Source organism: Suncus etruscus, chromosome 15, assembly GCF_024139225.1.
Source record: "Suncus etruscus isolate mSunEtr1 chromosome 15, mSunEtr1.pri.cur, whole genome shotgun sequence".
Lineage (NCBI taxonomy): Eukaryota > Metazoa > Chordata > Mammalia > Eulipotyphla > Soricidae > Suncus > Suncus etruscus.
Genome location: NC_064862.1, coordinates 51,552,885 through 51,580,312, shown reverse-complemented (window position 1 = coordinate 51,580,312; position 27,428 = coordinate 51,552,885). Strand labels below are relative to the sequence as shown.

The 27,428-nt window shown below is 44.5% G+C and overlaps 1 protein-coding gene across 4 annotated transcripts in view; it reads right to left on the bottom strand.

Annotated features, from left to right (window-relative positions):
• The window catches only part of USP54 (ubiquitin specific peptidase 54), a 98,948-nt gene that overhangs the window by 28,384 nt on the left and 43,136 nt on the right, over positions 1-27,428 (bottom strand). For all 4 annotated transcript variants that reach the window (XM_049789082.1, XM_049789083.1, XM_049789084.1 and 1 more), the window contains exons 4-11: positions 17,525-17,659; positions 16,251-16,364; positions 16,034-16,116; positions 15,533-15,638; positions 15,298-15,444; positions 10,558-10,707; positions 7,584-7,752; positions 5,473-5,643 (exon numbers count right to left, since the gene is read on the bottom strand). In XM_049789082.1, coding sequence (XP_049645039.1) covers positions 5,473-5,643; positions 7,584-7,752; positions 10,558-10,707; positions 15,298-15,444; positions 15,533-15,638; positions 16,034-16,116; positions 16,251-16,364; positions 17,525-17,659 — 1,075 coding nt within the window. The remainder of the gene's footprint in view (positions 1-5,472; positions 5,644-7,583; positions 7,753-10,557; positions 10,708-15,297; positions 15,445-15,532; positions 15,639-16,033; positions 16,117-16,250; positions 16,365-17,524; positions 17,660-27,428) is intronic.

The window sequence follows — 27,428 nt, the reverse complement described above, 5'->3', positions numbered from 1 at the left end:
CCCTAATAATCATTCTTACATTCACTCATAATCTTTCCCAATGACTCAGAAGATACATTACTTGATAATTTTTAGAAGGCAAAGTTTTAAGCATTAATAAAAACATCATGTACCAATATATTTTCATTCTCAGATAGAGCAAACAGAACTATCCCTTTTATTTATCTAGCAACAGATATCAAGTAACATCTAATTTTTCTCTTGGTTTTTGTCCAAGAACCTTGACTGTATATATATCTCAATATAATCCCCAGTCTGTGCATCACCAAATGTTACTTGGCTGGAGATCATACTTTATATAAGATTCAGAGCTCTAAGAGAGAGGATGGGGAAGGGACCATGGAATAGTGGTAGTGGGGATCCTGGAACCCTGGTGGGGAGTTGGTACAGCTGTTCTGAAAGTATAAAACAATGACTTCATTGTATTGTAAACAATGACCCAATAACAATAAAAAAAATTCAGCTCTAAATCTTTCTTCACTGTGAATCATTGAAAAGGATAATGAGTTTTTAACAATTCTTATTCCCACTCTCTTTTCTTTTCTTTCTTTCTTTTTTTTTTTTTTTTTGGTTTTTGGGTCACACCCCGCAGAGCTCAGGGGTTACTCCTGGCTCTATGCTCAGAAATCGCTCCTGGCAGGCACGGGGGACCATATGGGATGCCGGGATTCGAACCACCATCCTTCTGCATGAAAGGCAAATGCCTTACCTCCATGCTATCTCTCCGGTCCCGAGATCACACTCTTAAGGACAAATCGCTAAACCTGGGCACCCAGATCTGGGTTCTTGTATGTAATTTTTCCTATTTCATGCCCACAATATGAAAACATAGGAATATGATTGATAATAGGGTCATGTTATAAAAATTATATGTCATAAGCTCTGAAGACCAGAAGTGGAAGCCAGAGGTCAATTAAATTAGAAGCTGTTTTAGAAAATCCCCAAGGAGGTGCTGGGAGGCTTGTCAGGCCCCCAGCTATCCCCCTCTTCTTCCCCTGGTCTCCAAGCCTTCCCTGGGTGCCAGCCCAGGCAGCCAGAAAGGTGGGTCCTTAGCTTGGGGGGTGCTGGGAGTTGCTGGGTTGTGCTAAGACAGTCACTGGCAACTGTTTTTCTCACTGGTCTCCATTTTCAAAACATATTAATAGTATTCCCTATGATTAAGGTTTGTTTTGCATATGCAGAATGTCCATCTTGTATTCTGCCCTTTCCCACACCCCTACAAGCTCATTTTTAGTCCTTTACTCCCTTACCCCCAACCATCATTACCCCACATTTACCCTTTTTAACTTCAGTACTGCACAGGCTAATTCACAGACCAAACTGGTAAACCGGATTTAATACCCCCCAACTATTTCAAAAGACATAAAAAGGACACATATATGTCTTTTGGATATTTTATATGTATTTCCTTAACAGCTATAACTCTTACTAAATATTCTATTATACAGTGACGATTTTCCCCACTTTTTGTCTGTTCTTCTCTTTGTGAGCTGTTCAATAGGAATTCTGGTAGAAGAGTCCCTCAGTTTAAAGTTTATGTTAGAACCAAGTCACTGGGATTGTTGGACTTGTTCTAGTGGCCCCCATATGCACCAATAATGCCACGTGGCATTGTTCCTCTTTTGCATAGGCACATTAATATGGGAAAATACTAAACATACAAACAAGTTCTTATCCAATAGAGATAGGAACACACAAATCTTGTAATGCAATGGGACCTTACACCCTGAACATTGACATAATGACCTGGCTCAGGCCTCAGAAGAATGGGCATTCCCCGTATACCCCCAAACCAGGGAAGCCATCTACGAAACAACCAAGGTTGTCTATAACATCACCTGGAAGCAATCCTCTACCAGAGTAGACTCTACCGCTGCTCTGACATCGACCTACTCAAAAGAGACTTCCCTTAACGTCGAGAAGACTTAATAACAACAACGACCTGCTTTTAGGACAGGGCTCTCTGCATTGCCCTCTAATTGTGAGGTGAAATTAGAGGACGCTCCATATCATCCTGACTTCGATGTAGGATATGCAGATTCCAGAATCTTTAACTACAGAAACCTGACACCAACATTAGCGACTGTGTGAAAAATAAAAGTGTATTGGCACTACAGACAATGACTTGGGTTGGACAACGTAATATGCCTGAAGACTAGAGTTGGTCTTATGCCAGAAAACTTCAGGGGTAGGGTCTCCTGTATTTAGGCCAAGGCTTTTCCTTTCCATGTCCCCCATATTTTGCTGGACCTATGAAAACAACAATTGCCACTCTAACACCGTTTTTGCTGTGCTCCTTTGATTCTAATCCTTAAAACACACACACACAAACACACATAAACTTTTGAGGTTAACTTAAACTAATATGCATGTGCATGGAACTGTAAAAAAAAAAATACTATGCCTTCAATGTTAAAGGAGTTACATAAATTTTGTGGCTTTAGATTGTTTTGTGTACGGCTAAGAAATGAAAGATGTACTACAATCTGGGGACTTGAGGAACAAAGTAATTGTGCACAGGTTCTGTCTTATTTTTCTTAATGTTCTTTGGCTGAAAAGTTCAAAATTAAGGTGTCAGTAAGGGGATTTCGTCTGAGAATTGTTTGTGGGTGATTGTCTTCCCACTGTAACTTTACCTTGTCTTCTTTCTTTGCATCTTTGTTCTCATAATAAAAAAAATAAAAAATAAATAAAATAAATTTTCCACCAAATTTATTTTGCATAAGCACATTAAAATCGGAAAATACTAAACATACAAACAAGTGCCTATGTAAGACCAAAGAAAAAAGAAAGTCCTCAAGGTTGTTCCATGTACTTGGGATCAACTGACTCTGTTCCTTTGTTAGTATCTGAAAGTCCTTGGATAGATTCATATATTCACAGAGAAGTGAAATATGCCAGCACACTTTCAATTATCAACCAATGGAATCTTTTATTTTTATTTTTTTTATTTTTGGTTTTTGGGTCACACCTGACAGCACTCAGAGATTACTCCTGGCTCTATGCTCAGAAATCACCCCTGGCAGGCTCAGGGGACCATATGGGATGTCGAGATTCGAACCACTGTCCTTCTGCATGAATGGCAAATGCCTTACCTCCAAGCTATCTCTCCGGCCCCTATGGAACCTTTTTTTATTTTTACTTTTATCTGATCCTTTGCTATTTCTGGGCCCACAAGAAAGAAATCACTAGAAGAAACTACATCTAAAAGAATTAAAACAGAGTCAATGTTACTCCACTACTATCAGCAGAGTCATTCAAACCCTTACTCACCTGGAAAATACGCCTAACTCATCACATGATAGTCTAGAACAACACTTTGCAGTACTCATCTATGCAGGAGTACCAAAGGGAATCCAACATGACTCTAACAAAGCTTCTAGATCTAACTATCAATTTACGAAACAGACAGAGACTAGAAAAATATGCTGAAGTTCAGCACAGGAGCACAGTCAGAGAAAATCTTAGGAAGCTAAAGGACAGAGCAGCTTAATCAACACAAATTACAGGGCAAGAAGAGGAAAAGCTTAGGACGAAAAGAAATGCCAAAAACCTATTAAATCAATACAACATGGAACTTCATTTTGGATTCTAAAGCCAAATACAAAAACCACTTTTAAAAAATTACATTTCTTTTTATGTAAATATATACCTAAAATATTATTGTCAACAATATGTAAGCCACTATGATCAAAATAAAAATTACATTTCTAATGTAATTAGATACCTATTGCTTCTTTTGTTAGTTTTGTTTTGTTTTTTGGGCCATATCTGGCAGCACTCAGTGATTACTCCTGGCTCTGTGCTCAGAAATTGCTCCTGGCAGGCTCAAGGGACCATATGGAATGCTGGAGATCAAACCTGGGTCAGCCCTGGGTCAGCCATGTGCAAGACAAAGGTCCTACAGCTGTGCTATCACTCCAGCCGCAGGATATCTACTGCTTATTTCATGGTTCTAAGAACTTAACATTAATATTTTAGGTGTGTTGGGGCCAGAGTGGAGGCACAACACAAGGAGCAAATGAGGGCCTCCTGCATGTTAAGCACATGCTCCAGGCCTTTGAGCCAGCTCCTGTCTGAGAGCCCATGTTTATATGATAGATTAAGAAATAGTGGGGGCCGGGCGGTGGCGCTAAAGGTAAGGTGCGCCTGCCTTGCTTGCGCTAGCCTTGGACGGACCGCGGTTCGATCCCCCGGTGTCCCATATGGTCCCCCAAGCCAGGAGCAACTTCTGAGCACATAGCCAGGAGTAACCCCTGAGCGTTACCGGGTGTGGCCCAAAAACCAAAAAAAAAAAAAAAAAAAAAAAAAAGAAATAGTGGGCCCGGAGAGATAGCACAGCGGCGAGCAGACAGCCAGGAGTAACCCCTGAGCATCGCCGGGTGTGACCCAAAAACCAAAAAAAAAGAAATAGGGTTCCAGCAGTATTAACATTTATGGTGTTGATGTACCAGGTGGCCACATACCACCGTCACCTCAGAGCCTGTCCCACTCATCCACCCCAGTCTCTCAGTGCCTCTGGTATGACTTTTCTTCTTTCCTCCCACCCAACTCCTGAATCTGTACTGACTGACTGTTAGAATTGTAAAAGGCAGAAAGCACCATGAACTCACTAATACCCAGTTCTAAGACTGCAGGTCTTCATCCCTGACTGAGGGGGAACATCCTCTTAGCAGCCCCTCCTTGTTCTTCCTTTCATGCCTTTCCTCATTTCTTCCATGGACATAGCAGACCTTTCTACAGACTCACAGAATAATGCGAGTATTTCCCTGTGTTCAATGGACAGGGTGGACGAGCTTCTGTCCTCTAGTTTCTCTTCAAGAAGCCTGATGAAGTAAATAGCAGGTGCTCAAGTCCAAAAAAAAAAAAGCCCCTTCTAGCAAAACCCTTTCCTTGATGCAAGTATGCATGAGAAGAGACAAGGTACATGACCACAGGGTTCACAGGGATACTAGGAAAAGGACAGATCTAAGGCCTAGAAGGAAAAGGGCCGATTTCAAAATAAACAGTCCTGGGCCCGGAGAGATAGCACAGAGGCGTTTGCCTTGCAAGCAGCCCATCCAGGACCAAAGGTGGTTGGTTCGAATCCCGGTGTCCCATATGGTCCCCCGTGCCTGCCAGGAGCTATTTCTGAGCAGAAAGCCAGGAGTAACCCCTGAGCATCGCTGGGTGTGGCCCAAAAACCAAAATAAATAAATAAATAAATAAACAGTCCTATCAATAATTACATAAGTATCCTTATGGATAAGCTGTTATTGGGTGGAATAAGTGCAGTGAAGCACCATTATTGATTTGAATGCATTTGCTTCTTATGAATCACAATTGGGCACTGCCTTTGCCTGACAACCATTTCTGCCTCCTCCCCTATGTTCCTTTCCCTTCAGTCTCTCTTCTCTTTGTTCTCCCTTTCCCTCTCCCTTCCCTCCCCTCCCCCCACCTCTCTCCAGCAAAGACTGCTGTATGAGTCCCTACCTGTGTCCCGACTGCTCTGAGACATGGAATCATTCTCCACGTTAGAGATGACTGTCCCCTGAGACTCAGAAGAGAAGTGACTGACCACAGACTCATGGTGGAGCTGCCTGTGGGGACAGCTCTCTGCAGAGGAGTCAGTACGGGTGTCACTCGAGATGGAGGGCTCTCTCCCTGAGGGAAGGAGGAGACACATAAAAAATGAGGCAGAAAGAACAGAGGCAAAATGACAGGCGAAGAGAAAGGCAGCAACGAGGGTCCACATAAGTCAGTACTGTCGAGATGGAGGGTGGGAAGAAACTTGAGTCATTCACCCTGATGCCCAGCCTCCAGCTCACCCTGACAAAACCAGCCATGGCCCCAGTACTGCCCCTACTTGTCAAGTCCTCACTTTACCTGACACTGTCAAAAACTGAGGTTTTTGGAAAACCTATTTAGGGAAAGTGGGAGAAAGGAAAAAGTCGTGAAAAGGAGAATGTATTTAGGCGGACCTGTACTTATACCCAATCGTTCCCCTATTCCCATCACTTCTCTCCTCCACAGCCAGAAATGTCATTGCAAAAACTAAACTGATGATACAAGCGCTTGGTGACTATGAGGAGCCCTGAGGATTGTCTTCCTACTGTCGTGTGACTTCGTTAGGTGAGGTCCCTTCTTCATGTGGCTCAGCAGTTTGTCATAGGTGTTGGGTTCACTGGCAAAGCTGCCGAGCAAGTCTGGGAGAAATTGAATCAGAAGACTCACTCCCCAATACAGGCAGGGCATGGACATGCCCCACACAAGTGTCCTCTCCTTCATAATGACATCGGGCCAACCTCAGCTTTAGAGGAGGACATTTCTTCTGCTTTTTCATATGCCACAATCAGCAGGGCTGTACTGTCTAATGCCTAAGAAATCACTGGTCTCTGTGGGTTAATAAGACTTTAGCCACTGCACCAAAATTGTGAGGAAGTTGCAGGTGAATCATCTGCAGGAGAAGATGATTTCCAGAGGGGAATAAGTAATTTAGAAGTCAAGGAATATCACACTTTCATTTGGCATTTTATTTATTTATGGGGGCGATGGGGTGTTCAGGACTTACTCCTGGCTCTACATTCAGGGATCACTTCTGGCAGTCCTCTGGGACTTTTTATTAATAATAATAATTTTATTATTATTTTTGTTGTTATTTTGGGCCACACCTGGCAATGCTCAGGAACTACTCCTGGAGGTGCTCAGGGCAACATATGAGATGCTGGGGATTGAATATGGGTTGGCAGCATGCAAGGCAAGTGTCCTACTGGCTTACTATCATTCTAGCCCCCTCTTTGGCATTTTAAAATAAAAATCTCATCCCCTGTCCCCCTCAAAAGAAAACAAAAACAAACCTACTCAAATAATTTTTCCTGGGCCTGGAGAGATAGCACAGCGGCATTTGCCTTGCAAGCAGCCGATCCAGGACCAAAGGTGGTTGGTTCAAATCCCGGTGTCCCATATGGTCCCCCGTGCCTGCCAGGAGCTATTTCTGAGCAGACAGACAGGAGTAACCCCTGAGCATCGCCGGATGTGGCCCAAAAACCAAAAAAAAAAAAAAAAAAAAAAAAAGTTTTTCCTAGCTTCAATCTCACTTCAATTACTGTTAAACTGCTGGTAACCACCAGTCATCTTTGAACTGGGGTTACCAGAGGGAAAGGATGAAAGGAATTGAGTGGGATATGGTGGGGGAGGGGTGCTGGGATAGTGGTGATAACTGTAGTATAGTTGCATACATTTTAAGAGGATAAAAACTGTGCTCCTGAAATATATACTCCTAAAAATCAACATGACCTCATGAAAAATGAAGAGCCAGGAATCTTTGTCAGACAATAACCTAACATTTCAGTCAAAATCAACATAATCTCCTTCTAACTCCTGCTCAGGCATTTCATCAACATGGTTTCACAGGATCGAGGAGACAAGCCCAGTGCCACGTGGATTCAGCCTCAGCGGGCAAGTCCCTCTGCTGCCTCAGGTAGCAGATGCTCCTTCTTCAGGACACAGTCCATCTGACTCAGGATTCACTGTGAGGCCCACGTGTTCAGAGACCCCTGAGAGGGGCTGATGAGGGAGGACAGCAAAAGAACAAGGCAGCTCACCTGAATCTTCACTGTCATAGCACATCCTGCTGTAGGACTGGTACTCAACGTGAGCAGGCAGGTCCTGTGTAGACACTGGGGTACCCTGAGGGTCGGCATAGAGCAGCAGCAAAGGCTGATAATGCCCCTTGATGCATTTGGTCACCACGTCTTTCCATTTGGGCCCAATCTTGGCCAAAAAAGACACAAAAACATGATTATACTTCACATTCAAACTTCAAATCTCTACCCATTTTTTTTTGTATTTTTTTGGGGGGGCCATACTCAGCAGAGCTCAGAGGTAACTTCTGACTCTGTGCTCAGAAATAACTCCTGGCAGTCTCAGGGGACCATATGGGATACCGGGGATTGAACCTGGGTTGGCTACATGCAAGGCAAACACCCTATCCATTGTGTTATCGCTCTGCACCCCCATTCTTTTTTTTTTTTTTTTGGTTTTTGGGCCACACCCATTTGACGCTCAGGGGTTACTCCTAGCTATGCGCTCAGAAATCGCCCCTGGCTTGGAGGGACCATATGGGATGCCAGGGGATGGAACCGCTGTCCGTCCTATGCTAGCACTTGCAAGGCAGACACCTTACCTCTAGCACCACCTTCCCGGCCCCTCCCATTCTATTTTTCTAAAGAAAAATGAAGGAGATAAAGTGACAAGTACTGGGTTAAAAAAATTTGTTGAGAGGCTGGCGAGGTGGCGCTAGAGATAAGGTAAGCTTGCCTTGCAAGCTCTAGCCAAGGAAGGGCCGAAGTTCGATCCCCCGGCGTCCCATATGGTCCCCCCAAGTCAGGGGCAATTTCTGAGCCCTTAGCCAGGAGTAACCCCTGAGCATCAAATGGGTGTGGCCTGAAAAACCAAAAAAAAAAAAAATTGTTGAGCCAAAGACACAGTACAGTGGGCAGGGTGTTTGCCTTGCATGCCACCAAACTGGGTTATATCCCCAGCACTCATGGTCCCCGAGCCTGCCAGAAATAATTTCTGAAAATAATTTCTAAAGCCAGTAGTGACCCCTGAGCATTGCCAGGTATGGCCCCAAAACAAAACAAAACCAAACAAATTACTTTTGTTTCTAAAAATAGCAATTCAGTTGAGAGTTATATAAATACAAACTTTCCCAGATAGATTGCTATTTGAGGGGATTTCAGCTTGTCTTTGTAATCAATTTATTTCATGAACAAAATGAAAATCCTGGTTTAAAATCTCTTTCTCCTATATTTAAAAAAAATCACTTTTATGACATTAAGAAACCAATAAATAAACTCTCCCTGCCTTTCCAGTAGAGTTCACATGTGACATTTTGTTACAGAGTTCACACATGGCAAGAAGTGAAATGTCAACTGTCTTAGAATAGACGAATATTAGAACAGCCGAAACTCCTGACTGCAACTTTGGGTTCCATCCAGCCCTGCCACAGCAATGAGAGAGAATGAGAGAGTGACAGACAGACAGACAGACAGACAGACAGACAGACAGACAGACAGACAGACAGACACAGGCAGACAGAACAACCTCTCATCAAACCTTCAAGTCACCCACTCAGAAGCCTAAGCAGGTCACATTCTTAGATAAGGTGCTCGTGATTTCAGACAACTAACATAGGGGTCTCTAATGAAGTGATTTCAAGTAAACATGTTCACATGTTTTTACATATAAATATTATAAGATAGGCATATTTTTTTCAAGTAAAAAAACCTAATGCTCAAAGAATTTATGTAAGTTGCCCAAAATGACCACATATCTCATGCTTGTGAGGCCTTATGCTCTATTCCCAGCACTACAAAAGAAAATGAATGCCAAGAGAGGCCAAGGAGATAGCTCAGTGGTTTAGATGATATACTCTACAAGTAGGAATCCCAGGTTCTATCTCTGGTACTTCACAGACCCCAGAGCATCACTTTGAGTTGTCCCTGAGAACTACCAGGTGTGGCCCAAAACCCAAAAAGAAAAAGGAATTTGGGGGGGGGGCACACCCGGTGACGCTCAGGGGTTATTCCTGGCTATGTGCTCAGAAATCACTCCTATCTTGGGGGACCATATGGGACACCAGGGATCAAACCATCGTCTGCCCTAGGTCAGCGTGTGCAAGGCAAACGTGCTATCACTTATGCCACTGCTCTGGCTCCGAAAAAAGAGTTTTTTTAAAAACAAGGACTTTGAGGGGACGAAGAGATAACATGGACGTAGGTCATTTGACTTGCATGCAGAAGGATGGTGGTTCAAATCCCTGCATCCCATATGGTCCCTGAGCCTGCCAGGAGCAATTTCTGAGCATAGAGCCAGGAGTGACCCCTGAGCGCTGCCAGGTATGACCCAAAAACAAAACAAAATAAAACAAAGATAAAAAACAAGGACTTTGACAAAGACTTTATTATTTAGGAAGACCTGCTAAAGTCCACAGATGGACACAGATTACAGTTAGCAGTCTCCTTGCTCTTAACTTTGTGTATCACCTGAGGCCTCTTATGGCATCTCACGCAAATCACCTTACCGGCTCTGGTCACTGACTCTGTATAGATTGTAGTTTCCAACTTTAAATATCACCAGAGACCTATTGTTTCTACGCTATCCTCCAAAAAAAATATGTTCACCTATAATAATAAGACACCATAAGGAGAAAAAAAATTACAGAATAACTTTTAGCAACTCAGAGTTCATAATTCTAAGATGTGAATCCTAGACTTGTTTCTGTAACCTTATTTAGTTTGAGAAATTAAATAATTTTCATGAAAATGACTGAAGACCATTTGATCAGCTATACAGAGTGCCTGGTAAAGGACTTGGAGAAAATAATAGAAGGTAAATTGTCCCTAGTCTTGAGGACTTGACATCTATTAAGGAAGACAAGATTGATAACCTCCTAAATCTATTAGACAGAAAAGCAGACATGAAAATTATGAAAATAAAACATTAACAATGAAAATTACTCTCAGCTTTTTGTTGGGGTTCCCAACACTTGAAGAAGGCCTTGAACAGTCCTACCTCCTTGACATGAGCATCATCAAAGTACATCCATTTGCGGATCTTTGTTTGAAAGAAGAAGGTAGAATAATGTTTGCCATAGTAGCAGATCATTCCCACTAAGTACAGCTCTGACTGCTTGGCCCGATCATCAGTCACTCGGAAAAACAGCTGGGGGAAGAAAGGAGAAAGAAAGGAAGAGTTACATGCACCTTCCTTCACCTCATGCCCCATAAACCATGTCATTAGGGGCTGGAGTGATAGGACAGTGAGGCAGACAATTGCCTTACATGCAACCCACTCAAGTTGGATTTCCTGGCATCCCATATAGTCCCCTGAGCCTCACCAGGAGTGATCCCTAAATGCAGAGCCAGAAGTAAGCCATGAGCACTGCCAGTTGTCAGAGAAAATGAAACACACCTCAGTCATTTATGTAAGATATTTACTTGCAGGCCCAGAGAGATAGCACAGCGGTGTTTGCCTTGCAAGCAGCCGATCCAGGACCTAAGGTGGTTGGTTCGATTCCCGGTGTCCCATATGGTCCCCCATGCCTGCCAGGAGCTATTTCTGAGCAGACAGCCAGGAGTAACCCCTGAGCACTGCCGGGTGTGGCCCAAAAACCAAAAAAAAAAAAAGATATTTACTTGCTTCATGGAGAAATAATAGTTTGGCGAATTCATACCTTGAAACCAGTTTTGCAAGAAGCATTAAAAGAGTGTATCAAAAGACAAGACCGACTCCTTAGCCCTTTGCCATGGAGTACAGCATGCACTCATGAGGCTTGGGGTTACTTTTACCAGATGAAGAAAGGCTTTTTCATGATGAGCTCACTGAGGGCATTATGCTTTCTCATTCATGAATTAAAGCTTCATTTATGTTGAATATGCTATGCCTATTCAGGAGATATTTTCTTACATCTATACAGAATCTTTATTTGTTGGTTTTTTGAGTTTTTTGGGGGGAGGAGCCACATCCAGCAGTGCTCAGGGATTTTCTAGGCATAGGAGACATATAGCTGGGGATCAAATCCAGATCAGCAGACTTCAAGGCAAAAATGTCCATTGTTCTAGCTGTCTCATTCCTATAAAGAATAGTAAAGTATAGTCTTAAACTTATCAATGCAGATACTAAGTTATTATCTTTAATGTAATATTGTCTAACATAAGCTATTTATACTATTCTAGTGTTAGAATTCCCAGTAAAATTGTCTTAATTCTCCTCACCTCATTCTTACTAAGTTGTATACTTAAGATGCATTAGCATAGAATTATTCACACTATTATTTTTTTTTTTTTTGGTGGTTTTTGGGTCACACCCGGCAGTGCTCAGGGGTTATTCCTGGCTCCAGGCTCAGAAATTGCTCCTGGCAGGCACAGGGGACCATATGGGGCGCCGGGATTCGAACCGATGACCTCCTGCATGAAAGGCAAACGCCTTACCTCCATGCTATCTCTCCGGCCCCCACACTATTATTTTTACTTAGTTATTTTTAAATGTCAGAAATGACCATTTTCGGGCCCGGAGAGATAGCACAGCGACATTTGCCTTGCGAGCAGCCAATCCAGGACCAAAGGTGGTTGGTTCGAATCCCGGTGTCCCATATGGTCCCCCGTGCCTGCCAGGAGCTATTTCTGAGCAGACAGCCAGGAGTAACCCCTGAGCACCACCGGGCGTGGCCAAAAAAAAAAAAACAAAAAAAAAAAAAACGAAAAAACAAACAAAAAAAAAAAAGAAATGACCATTTTCATGAGACTTTATTTGTTAAGGTTTTGGGGACAGATCAGGCAGCACTCAGGGGCTACTCCTGGTTCTGCACTCAGAAATCACTCCTGACAGGCTCAGGGAACCATATGGAATGCTGAGAATCTAACCTGGGTCCATCCAGGATCTGCTGCGTGCAAAGCAAATGCCCTACAAGAGAGCTATCACTCCAGCCCCTCACACTATTATCTTTTTATTTTATTTTATTTTGGCAGCGCTCAGGGGTTCCTCCTGGCTCTATGCTCAGAAATTGCTCCTGACAGGCTCGGGGGACCATATGGGATGCTGGGATTCTAAACGTTGTCCTTCTGCATGCAAGGCAAACACCCTACCTCCATGCTATCTCTCTGCCCCCATTATTTTTAAATTTATACCTATAAGAAGAGAAATAAACATAGTTTTAGGGAAAATTTTTCAACTTACTGCTTTACAATTTTGTGAAATTTTAGGAGGTTAGCTTTATTCATCAATATGTGTGCAGATGTTATCACCTCCATAATAAATGTTTTCAAAAAAAGATCTCTCTCATATGTAGGATAATGTAAAGAAACTATTTAAGTAAATAAGTAAGGGAATGAGAAATGGTTCAAGTTGCCAGAACTTTAAAATGTGCTTAGTGAATTGAGCTCACCTGGGCAAGACCCTTGGGATTTGGTGGAGGAAGAGATGAGCTCTCTGGGGTTGGTGGTGGTGTGGGAACAAGGTACTCGTGAAAAGAATCAGTAAGAGTATTATAAATCACAGTTCCTCAATAAAACTGGTTAGGGGCTGGAGCAATGGAACAAGCAGTAAGGCGTCTGCCTTGTGCGCGCGCTAGCCTAGGACGGACTGCGTTTCGATCCCCCAGTGTCCCATATGGTCCCCCAAGCAAGGGGTGATTTCTGAGCACATAGCCAGGAGTAACCTCTGAGGGTCACTGGGTGTGGCCAAAAAACAAGCAAACAAAAAACTGGTTAAAAACAAGTTTAAAAGAAAAGGGCAAAATTGGCTCTCTGGTGGTAAGAAAGGATAGTGACATACATTTGAAGATGCATTCTTTGGGGGGGGTCCTAAGTGATATCAAACTATCCCCAAGAACACTCATTAGGACTATCTATACAGGCCAATATGGTGATGTTCCCATGTGTTTTTGTTTGTTTGTTTGTTTGGTTTGGTTTTTGGGTCACACCCGGCAGTGCTCAGGGGTTACTCCTGGCTCTACGCTCAGAAATCGCTCCTGGCAGGCTCAGGGGACCATATGGGATGCCGGGATTTGAATCACCGATCTTCTGCAGGAAAGGCAAATGCCTTACCTCTATGCTATCTCTCCAGCCCCCCATCTGGTTTTTTTATAAGTGGAACTCCCCATTTGGGGTGTCTTCCACTTCATTATCAAACCTGGTACCCTCCTTAAATCTCAGGGGATGATGTAGCATTGCATGATGTCGGACCACCTGGACCAGGAGAGAGTGCACATTGGAGAAGGTGTTTGCCTTGCACCTGGATAGCCCAGGCTTGATCCCCCAACACCCCATACGGTCCCCTGAGCATCACCAGGAATGAGTGCAAAGCCAGGAGTTGGCCCTGAGCACTGCTCAAAAACCAAAAGGAAAAAAGAATAAAAAGAGGGGCTGGAGCGATAGAACAGTGGGTAGGGCGCTTGCATTGCACGAGCTCGACCTGCGTTCGGTCACTGGCATCCCACATGGGCACCCCCCCACCCCACCCCCATGCATGCCAGGAAGGCATCCTGAGCAAAGCTAGGAATAGCCCCTGAGCATAGCCGGGTGTGGTTAAAAAAAGACAAAAAAAAAAAAAAAGAATAAAAAGAAACTGTAGATGAGTGAAACCATTCTGTGTCTTTCTCTCTATGGGCTTTAAGAAAAATGAAAGACATTTTTAACAGTATCTCAGAGACAAGAGAGATGAGAGCTGGTAGGTGCAGCTCATAACATGAAGCTCATCACATAGAGTGATGAGTGCAGTTGGAGAGATGACTACACTGAAAACAATCATAACAATGTGAATGAATGAGGGAAGTAGAAAGCCTGTCTCGAGTACAGGTGTAGGGAGTGGGGAGGAGGGAGATCTGGGAAATTGGTGGTGGGAATGTTGCACTGGTGAAGGGGGGTGTTCTTTACATGACTGTAATCATACAACTATAATCATGTTTGTAATCACGGTGTTTAAATAAAGATAATTATAAAAAAAAAGAAACTGTACCATCAAAAATATACAGAGGCCGGAGAGATAGCATGGAGGTAGGGCATTTGCCTTGCATGCAGGACAGTGGTTTGGATCCCAGCATCCCATACCCCGGGCCTGCCAGGAGCAATTTCTTTTTTTTTTTTTTTTTTTTGGTTTTTGGTTTTTGGGTCACACCCAGCGCGCTCAGAGGTCACTTCAGGCTCAGAAATCGCTCCTCACAGGCTTGGGGGACCATATGGGATGCTGGGATTTGAACCACCGACCTTCTGCAAATGCCTTACCTCTATGCTATCTTTCTGGCCCCCAGGAGCGATTTCAGAGCATAGAACTAGGAGTAACCCCTGAGTGCTGCCAGGTGTCACCCAAAAACCAAAAATAAATACACACACACACACACACACACACACACACACACACACACACTCATACACACACACAGTCTGATAAAACATTGTTACCTCAATTAAAAAAGATAAAGACTTTTCCACCTATGCAAAGGCAGTATGTGGATAACATAAATGCATGTACATGTGCATGTGTACATAACCTTATAATATTATCATCTAGTCTATATATAGATATAGATACAAATTGGTTTTGGGTCTACACCTGGCAATACTCAGGGGTTACTCTTGGTTCTGTGCTCAGGAATGACTTCTGGGAGGTTCAGGGCACCAGATGGAATGCTAGGGATCAAACCTGGGTCAGCCAAGTGCAAAGCAAATGCCCTCCCTACCCCTAGGATATAATTTTGAGCTTGGGCCATACTTAAAGACAAGAAACCCAAATGAAGGCTGATGTAACAACACTCACATCCCCCAACTTCAGGCAGGTGCCCAGGCTGTGGATGACATCCTCGGCCAGGTCCGAGTGCTCTGAATCCCATACCAGCCCAATGGTGATGATCTGCGGCGCATTCATCAGCACGCGCCGGATCCGGATCCGCTCCCCGCAATTGCTCTGGAAGACATGGACAGGGCTAGCTGGATGGCTCCCACCCAGTCAGCCTCAGGTCCAGCCACCCTGGGGCTCCCCTTGGCTCACACACCGGGCAATTGCGCAGGTCCCCCATGGTGCTGGCATTCTGCAGCAGCTCCCCAAACATGCTGGGGGACGGCTTCTCTCGCCTCTCCAGCATGCAGATGGCCTGGTTGCTTCAGGAAGAGGAGTAGAGGGGGGCGGGGTATTATACACCCAGGATTCAGCAGACCACATATGTCTGGGACACACCCTCTGCCCACCCCACTAATGGTTGGTTCTCGTCCTGCCCAGCCTCAGTATCCCCCAGTGAAACACAGGGAGTAGCTCTAACTGCCCCTAAATTCTAAGCAGAGAGAAACCCTGGTCCTCTTTTCCCAACCTGCACTCAACCTAAGGAGAGGTGAGGAACGAAGAAGAAAACAACAACAGAGGTTATTGTAAAATGACTATCCTGAGTTCTTATACTCTAGATAAAGCAATAAGAAGAGAAGCCAGGTACATGGCTTCTATAGAAAAAATCCCTTGACTAATGGGTGCCTACGATGGTACAGGGGGAGGCCAGACTCACCAGAGTGATGTAGTAGAGATGTAGTGCACCATCTGGATGAAAGGCAGTGGGTCTGACGTGGCGCCACAGCTGGTGCACACACACTGGGTCCCAGGGAAGGAAGCGAGACCAAATGGCCAGTCACTGAGCAGCTCTACTCCCACCTCCACCCCATGTCCCAAGCTGTAGAGTGCTTCGGGACAAGGCCTAGGACAGACTTGAGACAGAGATGGTTCACCTGTTCAAACAGCGTCATGGCGAACTTCTGGTGGGAAATGCAGTGCTTGGTGGTACATATATCCTCTTTAGTCTCATCAGCAATGTGGAAATGAATTCTCATGAGGAGATTTTCCTTCAGGGAGAGAACAAGAGCAACAGATCAACAGCACTTAACTTGAAAAGTGTCCTAATTAGGGAGCAATTTTCTCAGAGAATCAATGACTTTTCTAGAAAAGGAGAAACACCTCTGATTCTTTAACTTTTGAATTAGAAAAAAATTACAAATTCAGGGGCCAGAGTGATATCCATAGGGAGGGTGTTTGCCTTTCATGTGGCCCACCTAGGTTCAATCCCTGGCATCCCCTAAGGTCCCCCAAGCCTTCCAGGAGTGATATCTGAGAGCAGAGCCAGCAGTAACCCCTGAGTGCTACCAGGTGAGGCCCCAAAACAAAACAAAACAAAAATTACAAATTCACAAGATTTCTAAAAAGCCTGTATAGAAGAGGCATGTTTCACCCAGTTTCCTTCAATTGCAAAATCTTGGCAACTATATAATCAAGTAAATGAAAATCATAATCTACCAGTTTTATATATATTCTTTTGGTTTTGGGGTCATACCTAGCAGCGCTCTGTCGTTACTCCTAGCTCTGTGCTCAGAAATCGCTCTTGGCCAGGCATGGGAAACCATATAGGATGCCGGGATTTGAACCACCATCTGTCCTGGATCAACTGCATGCAAGGTAAAGGCCCTATCACTGTGCTACCTCTCCAGCCCCAGCAATTAGTTTTTTAAAATGTCTCATTCCTAGAGGTGCCAATCACTGCTACCTTATATAATGGCAAACACAGAACTACCCCAAATCTCAAGGAAAAAAAATAAACTTACTAAGCAATTCATATATTTGAATACAGAGTAAAGAGAAACCAAATTGCTAGGGTATTTTTTTGTTTTTGTTTTTGTTTTTGGATCACTCCCGCCAGCACTCAGGGGTTACTCCTGGTTCTACACTCAGAAATCACTCCTGGCAGACTCGGAGGACCATATGAGATGCCGGGATTTGAACCACCATCCTTCTGCATGCAAGGTGAATGCCTTACCTCCATGCTATCTCTCCGGCCCTAAATTGCTAGTTTTTATATTTGTCTAGGAAATGTCAGTTTTCCTTTTTCAGTTTTCTAACTATAGAAGCAGTGTCCTAGACAATGCACAGTCACACTAAGAGAATCCAGAAGCAAAGGGTTGACCAGGCAGGTCAAGGATGGGCGTGGGGAGATACAAGGGGAAATGCTTACAAAGCACTCAGCAGCGTCATCCATGATGCCCAGCTGGAAGCGCTGCTCATCCTGAAAGGTCTTCGCCAGGGCACTCCGGAGAGTGTCAGACGGAAGTACTTTCTCACTGCTGCACTGGAACTGGTTAAAGATTCCCTGGAGGGGAGGAGGAGAAGGAAAGGCAGAAACTGTTATTTAGGAAACAGTCAAACTTCCCAGTCGGCTAGGTCACATCTGAGCTTAGAGCTATGGAAACAAGTGTACTGCGTGCAAATTAATATACTTATAGTTTGTAATTTTGTTTTTGAAAAAAGTGAAAACTCAGGAGTCACAGACCCAAGGTAGTGCTCAGTGACTTAGAACTCCTTGCCTGGCAAAGATGTGGACACAAGTTCTATCCCTGCAGCTCTCCTTGCACATAAAGAGCATCTCAAGTGGTGTTGGGCCTGATGAATGAGGAAGCCCCGTCACTCTGGATATGATCCCCACAAACCAGACTAAAGTGCAAGCCTCAGTGAGCAGCAGGGCCAAGTGTGTAAGCACCACAGATTGATCGATGACACCCACAGCACACACAACCCCAAACACCTAAAGTGTGCCCACCCTCTCACAGCTGGTGTGTGTGTGTGTGTGTGTGTGTGTACACGTGACTCTTCACAACACAAAAGAATGGAGGGAAAGGGATTTCTCTTTTAAATCAAGAGTCAGGATAGGGGCCAGAGTGGTAATGCAGCGGTAGGCCGTTTGCCGTGTGTGTGTGTGTGTGTGTGTGTATGTGTGTGTGTGTGTGTATGTGTGTGTGTGTGTGTGTGTGTGTGTGTACGTGGCTCTTCATAACACAAAAGAATGGAGGGAAAGGGATTTCTCTTTTAAATCAAGAGTCAGGATAGGGGCCAGAGTGGTAATGTAGCGGTAGGCCGTTTGCCTTGCATGTGGCTAACCTGGGTTTGATCCTTGGCATCCCATATGGTCCAAACCAGCCCACGTTTTCCGCATGGAAAATGCTCTGCTCTTACAAAGGAAAGAATAAAGCTTTCAGATGACCCAGTGACTCCACTGTTTGGCATGGAGCTCTAAATACTTCCTTTGAGGGGCCAGAGTGATAGAGCAGCAGTAGGGTATTTGCCTTGCATGCGGCTGGCCCACAACGAACCTTGTTTGGTCCCCGGTGTCCCATATGGTCCCCAAGCCAGGAGCAATTTCTGAGCACATAGCCAGGAGTAACCCCTGAGCATCACTCGGTGTGGCCCAAAAACAAAACAAAGAAAAAAGACTTCCAGGGCCGGAGAGATAGCATGGAAGTAAGGCGTTTGCCTTTCATGCAGAAGGACAGTGGTTAGAATACCGGCACCCCATATGGTCCCCTGTGCCTGCCAGGGGCGATTTCTGAGCATAGAGCAGGAGTAACCCCTGAGTGCTGCTGGGTGTGACCCAAAAACCAAAAGAAAAAAAAAACTTCCTTTGAGAAGTATTGAGAAGCATACTTCCTTTGAGAAGGCCCACCTAAGCCTACTGTGTACAACAGGTGGGACAAGGAAACAACCCAAATGTATGACAACAGATGGCATGATATACCAATGTGGATACTACACACAACAGAAGGCTGTTCAGCTCTTGGAAAGATTAAAGCTTGCAGCTCACCACAGTTCAGATGGGACTAGACTGAGTCTAGGGGTCTCAAACTCAATTTACCTGGGGGCTGCAGGAGGCAAAGTCAGAGTGATCCTTGAGTGCAAAGTCAGTAGTAAGCCTTGAACATTGGGGGGTGTGACCCAAACAACTAAAACAAAACAAAACAAAAAAAGATTCCTCTAGGGAAGAGCCACAAAATGTTGTACGGAGGGCCGCAAATGGCCCACGGGCCGAGAGTTTGAGACCCCTGGTAGAGGGATCAAAGGAAGTGAAGTCAGAGGAGGACAAATGCTCAATGGTCTCACTCGTCGTGATATACAGAGAAATAGAAATAAAACATTAAACATCAAAGGAGTATCAAGGGTCCTTGATCCTGGATTCTAAAACTGAGATTATTAAGTCATGGGAGAAGAGTGGGCGGAGGACAAGGCAGACTGGCAGGACCTTAAGGATCATGCTGGGGCCTTGAGAGGGTCCTGTTGGTGAAGGTAAAGCAATTTTGTTCATTAAAACCATAATCATGGGGGGAGGGGATGTGAAAATACAGCATGAAGGGCACTTGCTTTGCATATGGCCAACCGAGCTTCAATCCCAGCATCTCCATCCCATATGGTCCCCTGAGCCTCACCAGGAGTATCCCTGAGTGCAGAGCCAAGAGGAAGCCCTGAGCACTGCAGAGTGTGACCCTCCAAAAAAAAAAGGGGGGGGGGGGATAAAATAAAACCATAACCATTGGGTCTGGAGAGGTATTACTGTACAGAAGGCAGTTGTCTTGCATGTAGCTGACCCAGATTCAATCCCAAGCACTCCAGTGATCTCTCAAGTTTTGCCCTAGCACAGAACCAGGAATCATCCCTTAGCACCTGCCAGGTGTAGCCCCAAACCAAAACCAAACCGAAAGCCAGTAATACTATATGACCATATTATCTACACTACAATAAAAATAACTTTTATTTAAAAACATATTAGGAGAGTTGGGGGAGGAGGGATTTGGGTAGGCTTTGGTGGTGGAAAGGTTGCACTGGTGAGGGGGAGTGTATTTTATTTTATTTTTGGTTTTTGGGCCACCGGCACCCCGGCGGTGCTCAGGAGTTACTCCTGGCTGTCTGCTTAGAAATAGCTCCTGGCAGGCACGGGGGACCATATTGGACAGCGGGATTCGAACCAACCACCTTTGGTCCTGGATCGGCTGCTTGCAAGGCAAACGCCGCTGTGCTATCTCTCTGGACCCAGGAGTGTATTTTATTTTATGACTAAAACCCAAGTACAAATATGTTTGTAATCATGGTGCTTAAATAAATGTATTAATTAAAAATATTAGGATCTATGATGCCATCAATAAATGCAATACAATGACCTTACTTCCTCTGATAGAGGCAGACAACCAGGTAAATAGGGGTAATTTATAAGTAAATAAATTGGTAAGAGATGTCCTATAACCATCTTTGCTAGATTGTGTTACTAACACGAAATCTAAAAGAGTACCAAGATTAAAGGTTTGAAAAGAAATTTTAAAAAGCACAAACAACTGGGGCCAGAGTGATAGCACAGTGGTAGGGTGTTTGCTTTGCATGCAGCCAACCTGGGATGAACCCAGGTTCTATCCCCAGCATCCCACATGGTCCCCCATATCCCACAAGGTCCCCCAAGCCTGACAGGAGTAATTTCTGAGCTCAGAACCAGTACCCCCTGAGCACTGCAGAATGTAGCCCAAAAACCAAAAAATAAAAACATAAAAATTTAAATTAAAAAAAAGTGAGGCCAGAGCGATTGCACAGCAGACAGGCCTGGGTTCAATTTCTGGCAAGCCATATGGTCCCCCCCACCCTCCAGCCTGCCAGAGAGATTTCTGAGTGCAGAGCCAGGAGTAACCCCTAAGAACTGCTGGGTGTGGTCCAAAAGCCAATTAATTAATTAAAATTAAAAAAACACAAGGGGGGAGGTCCTAAATGATGACCTACTTTTCTGTATGTCTGTGAATCTTTTGATTCAGGAAGCCATAGGACCGTGTGTGGAGACAGCATGGAGGTCCCAGTGCCTGCTCTACCCTGCTGGGCTGCCAATGCTCATTTGATTCCCAGCATCATACATAGTTCCCATAAGCACTGTCAGGTCACTCTCATGCAGAGCCAGAAGTAGCCCCTGAGCACTCTTGAGTAAAGCTTAACTGTCCACTCACCCCAAAATATCTACTGTAGTAAATTTAATGTAGTGTGCATACTTACAGAAATTTTTAATGACATATACTGTCAAGTTATAATGTAGTCTTACTTAAAAAATGGGGCCATCGAGGTGTCGCTAGAAGTAAGGTGTCTGCCTTGCAAGCGCTAGCCAAGGAACGGACCTCGGTTGGATCCCCCTGCGTCCCATATGCCCCCCCCCCAAGCCAGGGGTGATTTCTGAGTGCTTAGCCAGGAGTAACCCCTGAGCATCAAATGGGTGTGGCCCAAAAAACCAAAAAAAAAAAAAAAAAAAGTTTAGTATGGCTAAGTTTTATCTTTATCCTCTCACCAAGAACCCCAGATCGGAGTAGTCAGGGATGGCCTTGGCACAGGTGTGGTCCCAGACAGGAAGCTAAGGGCCTCACACCTCCTCTGGGAGCTTCCTGACCACCAAACATTTTCTAAGCCTTCCTCAGCATGAGGGGTCCCTCAGAGCAACTTCATCAGGACTACAACCTTGCCACTGGGGGCTCTGGAGTTTGGACTCACACACTCACACTAGCAGGCCAGCACTAGGCACTGAGCCCTCTTTGGGCCTCGCCCTATAGAGGAACATAAACAGTGAGTCTGTCCCAGTCACTCCAGAACACACAGCAGTAGCAGGGTCAACATTCACTATCACAACCCACATTTAGAAACAGACCAACCTCATCTCTGACTGTTCTGCTTGGAGGGTCAGTACCAGCAATGACCAAGGGAGAATGTGGCGCCTGGATTGAATTCAGACTTCCACATGCAGGCCACGTGTTCCACTCCTTGGAGCAATTTTCCAGCCACTTATCAGTTGTTTCCTGCAACCTTGGGCCTTCCAAGTGGTGCTCAGGATACACGGAGGCCCCACAGCCAAATTCCTGGCCACCTGAGCTATCAGTTCAATGTAGGGGCCAGGGCATGATATGTGGTACTGGAGATATTCAGGCCCTTTTGGGGTGCCCAGGGTCTCCAGGCTGCACCCAGCAATTCTCAGGGAGACCATGTGGTGTCAGGAATAGAGCCTGAGAGACCATAAGCTCAGTATGTGCTATGACTATGCAATGCCCCCGCCTCCTCATTTTTGATATCTACCTACAATCAAACAGTAGAAAGAGCCAGTATGTCCCCCATTTCTTCTATTACCCATTTCTCAATTAAAATACATTTGCTAGCCTACAACTTTTTGCTTAAACAGAGGTTACAACAACTCACATTTCCACCAATGCAATAGTAGAAATCCATCTTCTAGGGACTAGAGAGACAGCACAGCGGTAGGCGTTAGGGCATTTGCCTTGCAAGCGCAGACCCAGGACCTACGGTGATTCAAATCCCGGCATTCCATATGGTCCCTCGTGCCTGTCAGGAGCAATTTCTGAGCAGACAGCCAGTAGTAACCCCTGAGCACCGTCGGGTATGGCCCCAAAAAACAAAAAAACAAAAAACAAAAAAAACAAAAACAAAAAAACAAAAAAGAAATCCATCTTCTATACTCTTGTAGCAACTGCCCTGATCAGATTGGCTGGTTCTATTCATCCTAACTCTATGCTGAGGTGTTTGAGGGAGGAAGAAACCTTCCAAGTAGTGCTGGGGGGAGATTAAAGAGGCCTTGCTTAGAAACCATTTTTCTTTAAATAAAATCTTTATTTAAGCACCATGATTACAAGCATGATTGTAGTTGGGTTTCAGACATAAACAGAACACCTCCCTTCACCAGTGCAACATTCCCACCACCAATGCCTCTCCTCCTTCCCAACCCCTGCCTATATTCGAGACAGGCATTCTACTTCTTTCTTTAAGATTGTCATGATAGTTGTTAGAGTAGTTATTTCCCTAACTGTGCCACTACTCTTTGTGGTGAGCTTCATATTGGGAGCCGGTCCTTCTGGCCCTCTTTTCTATTGTCTCTGGGTGTTATTACAATAATGTCCTTAATTTTTCTTAAAACCCATAGATGGGGGCCGGAGAGATAGCATGGAGGTAAGGCGTTTGCCTTTCATGCAGGAGGTCATCGGTTTGAATCCCGGTGCCCCATATGGTCCTCTGTGCCTGCCAGGAGCAATTTCTGAGCCTGGATCCAGAAATAACCCCTGAGCACTGCTGGGTGTGACCCAAAAACCACAAAAAAAAAACCCAAAAAACCCATAGATGAATGAGACTATTCTGTGTCTATCTCTCTCCCTCTGGCTTATTTCATGCAGCATAATAGATTCCATGTACATCCAGGAAAATTTCATGACTTCATCTCTCATGCATAATATTCCATTGTGTATATGTACCACAGTTTCTTTAGCCATTCATTTGTTGAAGGGTATCTGGGTCTTTTCCAGAGTCTGGCTACTGTAAACAGTGCTGTAGTAGGTGTGAGGAAGAAACTTTTGAATTGTATTTTTGTATTTTTGTGTTCCTAGGGTATAACCCTAGGAGTGGTATAGCTGGATCATATGGGAGCTCAATTTCCAGTTTTTTTGAGGAATTTCCATATTGTTTTCCATAAAGACTGGACAAGATAGCATTCTCACCAGCATGAATAAGAGTTTCTTGCTCTCCACATCACCACCAGCACTGATTGTTCTTGTTCTCTGTGATGTGTGCCAGTCTCTGTGTTGTGAGATGGTACCTCATCATTGTTTTGATTTGCATCTCCCTGATGATTAGTGATGTGGAGCATTTTTTCATGTGTCTTTTGGCCATTTGTAATTCTTCTTTGAGGAAGTGTCTGTTCATTTCTTCTTCCCATTTTTTTTCTTGGCTTTTGGTTTTTGGGTCATACCTGGCAGTGCTCAGGGATTACTCCTGGCTCTAGGCTCAGAAATCGCTTCTGGCAGGCAGAGGGGACCATGTGGGATGCCAGGATTCGAACCACCATCCTTCTGCATGAAAGGCAAACACCTTACCTCCATGTTATCTCTCTGGCCCCTTCTCCCCATTTTTTGATGGAATTAGATTTTTTTTCTTGTTAAATTCTGTCAATACCTTGTATATTTTAAATATTAGCCCCTTATCTGATGGGTATTGGGTGTATAGTTTCTCCCATTCTATAGGTGGCTTTTGTATCCTAGGCTCTATTTTCTTTGAGGTACATAAGTTTCTCAGCTTAATATATTCCCATCTGTTTATCTCTGCTTCCACTTGTTTGGAGAGTGCTGTTTCCTCCTTGAAGATGCCTTTAGTCTCAATGTCATGGAGTATTTTACCTACCATATTTTCCGGCATATAAGACAACTTTTGAAACAAAAAAAAAAAAGTCAAGGGGCCGGAGAGATAGCATGGAGGTAAGGTGTTTGCCTTTCATGCAGAAGGTCATCGGTTTGAATCCCGGCGTCCCATATGGTCCCCCGTGCCTGCCAGGAGCAATTTCTGAGCATGGAGCCAGGAGTAAACCCTGAGCACTGCCAGGTGTGACCCAAAAACCACAAAAAAAAAAAAAAAAAGTCAACCGAAAATCGGGGGTCGTCTTATATGCCACCCTGAAAAATGTTTCAATATGCCACTAAGCGAAAATTATCTGAATATTGCCACTAAACGAATTTTCCAACTCGATCCTGCACCAATCACTGCCAGGCTGCTCGGACCGCCTCTCTAACTCAGCCAATCCAAGCAGGCTTTTGATGCATGCAAATGAGACAATGTTCTGTACCGAATCTACACTGTAAAAACCTGTTCCGATTGGCCAGAGTCAGAGAGGAAGTCTATTACAGTATAACCTTTGAACCTTTGCTTGTTGTGATTGGCTCACTGTGGTACATACAGTTGCAGCACAGGAACGTTCTGTCTGATACAGTGAATATAGGCCTAAACCTATGTTTTAACTGCAAAATTAGGGGTCGTCTTATACGCCGGAAAATACGGTACATATTGTTCTATATACCTTATGGTTTCAAGCCTGATATCAAGATCTTTAAACCATTTAAAAAAAAAAAACCTGAGTTCTCACATCTCATCTTTATTATTTATTTAATTATTTGTTTTGGTTTTGGGGTCATACCCAGTGGCGCTCGGGGTTACTCCTGGCTCTGCACTTATAAATCGCTCCTAGCAGGCACAGGGACCATATGGGATGCTGGGATTTGAACCAGCATCCCTCCTGGATCAGTTGCGTGCAAGGCAAATGCCCTACTGTTGTGCTATATCTCTGGCCCCTCTGACTTGGATTTGATCTTTGTGCATGATTGTAGATGGGGGTCTGAGTTCATTTTTTTGCAAGTGCTAACCAGTTGTGCCAACACCACTTGTTGAAGAGGCTTTCCTTGCTCCATTTTTGATTTCTTGCTCTTTATCAAAGATTAGTTACTTGTATGTCTGGGAATCACCTAAATAAAACTTGGCCCATTGTATAGACCTGAGAATTCAATGCTCAAGTCAGCAAGGCTAGAAGTCACCAGAGCTATACCCAGTGGTGTTCAGAGGATCATGTGGTGCCAGACTGTGCTCACCAGTGTTCAGAAGACCATGCAACAGTGCCAGGGAGCCAACTCTGGGCCTCCAGCTGCAAGGCCCTAGTATCAACCTTTGCTCCTTGCCTGACCCTGGACCACACTGGGGACTGAGCTCTGGGTCATCTGTTCCTGCTCCTCTGGAGAACACTTTGCAGCCTCTTGTCTTTCAAGGGGAACAACTTTTTAACTATTGCATGACAGACACACCTGTCTTCTTCATCTTTAACCACTTTAGAGACAGTGATGAAGTGATGTCCAAAAATCGGAAATGAAGATCATTAATGAGTGGCAACCAACCGAGATCCTCACTAGTTCATCAGGGAAGCAACTGAGTTACTCATCAATTGTCACACTGGGTGCAAAAAAATCTTTTTTTTTTTGTTTGATTTTGGTTTGGTTTTGGTTTTTGGGTCACACCCAATGGTGCTTGAAGAGACAAAGCTTTCAATTTGAAGGGAAAACAGGCCACAGCTGCAGTTGCTCAGGGGTCAAACTAGGGAAGGCCACAGAAGCAGAAGGACCTTAGTCCCTGTGCTACTTCTGATCCTTTGATTTTGGTTCCTACTTATGAGTACATAAAGGTGATTCCAGGAGCTTTGCTCAGAGTTCATTCTTTTCATTTGTTTGTTTGTTTGTTTGTTTGTTTTTGGGTCACACCGGCAGCGCTCAGGGGTTACTCCTGTTTCTACGCTCAGAAATTGCTCCTGGCAGGCTCAGGGGACCATATGGGATGCCGGGATTTGAACCAATGACCTTCTGCATGCAAGGCAAACACCTTACCTCCATGCTATCTCTCTAGCCTCAGAGTTTGTTCTTTTTTGTTGTTGTTTGTTGTTTTTCTTCTCCTTCCTCCTTTAATTAAAAGAGTTTGTTCTTTTTGATGCAAGAAACCAAGTGCAGGCCTCCATGTGCAAAGCACCACCTTGCAAGTATGAGGCCCTGAATTTGTCCTAGGGCCACTGCACTCACTAACCATGGCTCTGCAATCTGTGCCCGGCAGCTCTGGCATAGGAGTCCCTGGCATTGCCCTAGGGGCCTCCTCCAGTTGCTAAGCTAGTCACTGTAATGCAGTGATGCATCAGTAAATGCATGTTGAAGGAAAACGTGATGAAATTTGGAGAAAATGAGTGCCTGAGTTGCTGGTAAGGTTAAGTAAGATGGAGACTAAGAATTGACCATTCAAAATTGGTGGTGCCTTTTATTTTTAGGTCACTTTTGTGGGGGGGAAAGATTTTGGGCCACACCCAATGGCTCAGTGGTTGCTCCTGGGTCTGCACTCAGAAATAGCTCCTAGCAGGCTCAGGGGACCATATGGGATGCCAGAGATGAAACCTGGGTTCATCCTGGGTTGGCCATGTGCATGGCAAACACCCTACCACTGTGCTATTGCTCTGGCTCGTTAGGTCACATTTATAAGGTGGTTTTATTTTGCAGCTCTTTATAAGACTCAAAATAATACTTTGTAAGTTTGAATGGGCTGGAGCAGTAGTGCAGCAGTAGGGCATTTGCCTTGCACGCAGCTGACCCAGGACAGACTGAGGTTGGATCCCCAGCACCTCATATGGTTCCCCAAGCCAGGAGTGATTTCTGAGGGCATAGCCAGGAGTAACACCTGAGCGTGACTGGGTGTAGCCCCCCCCCAAAAAATAGACCAAAAACAAA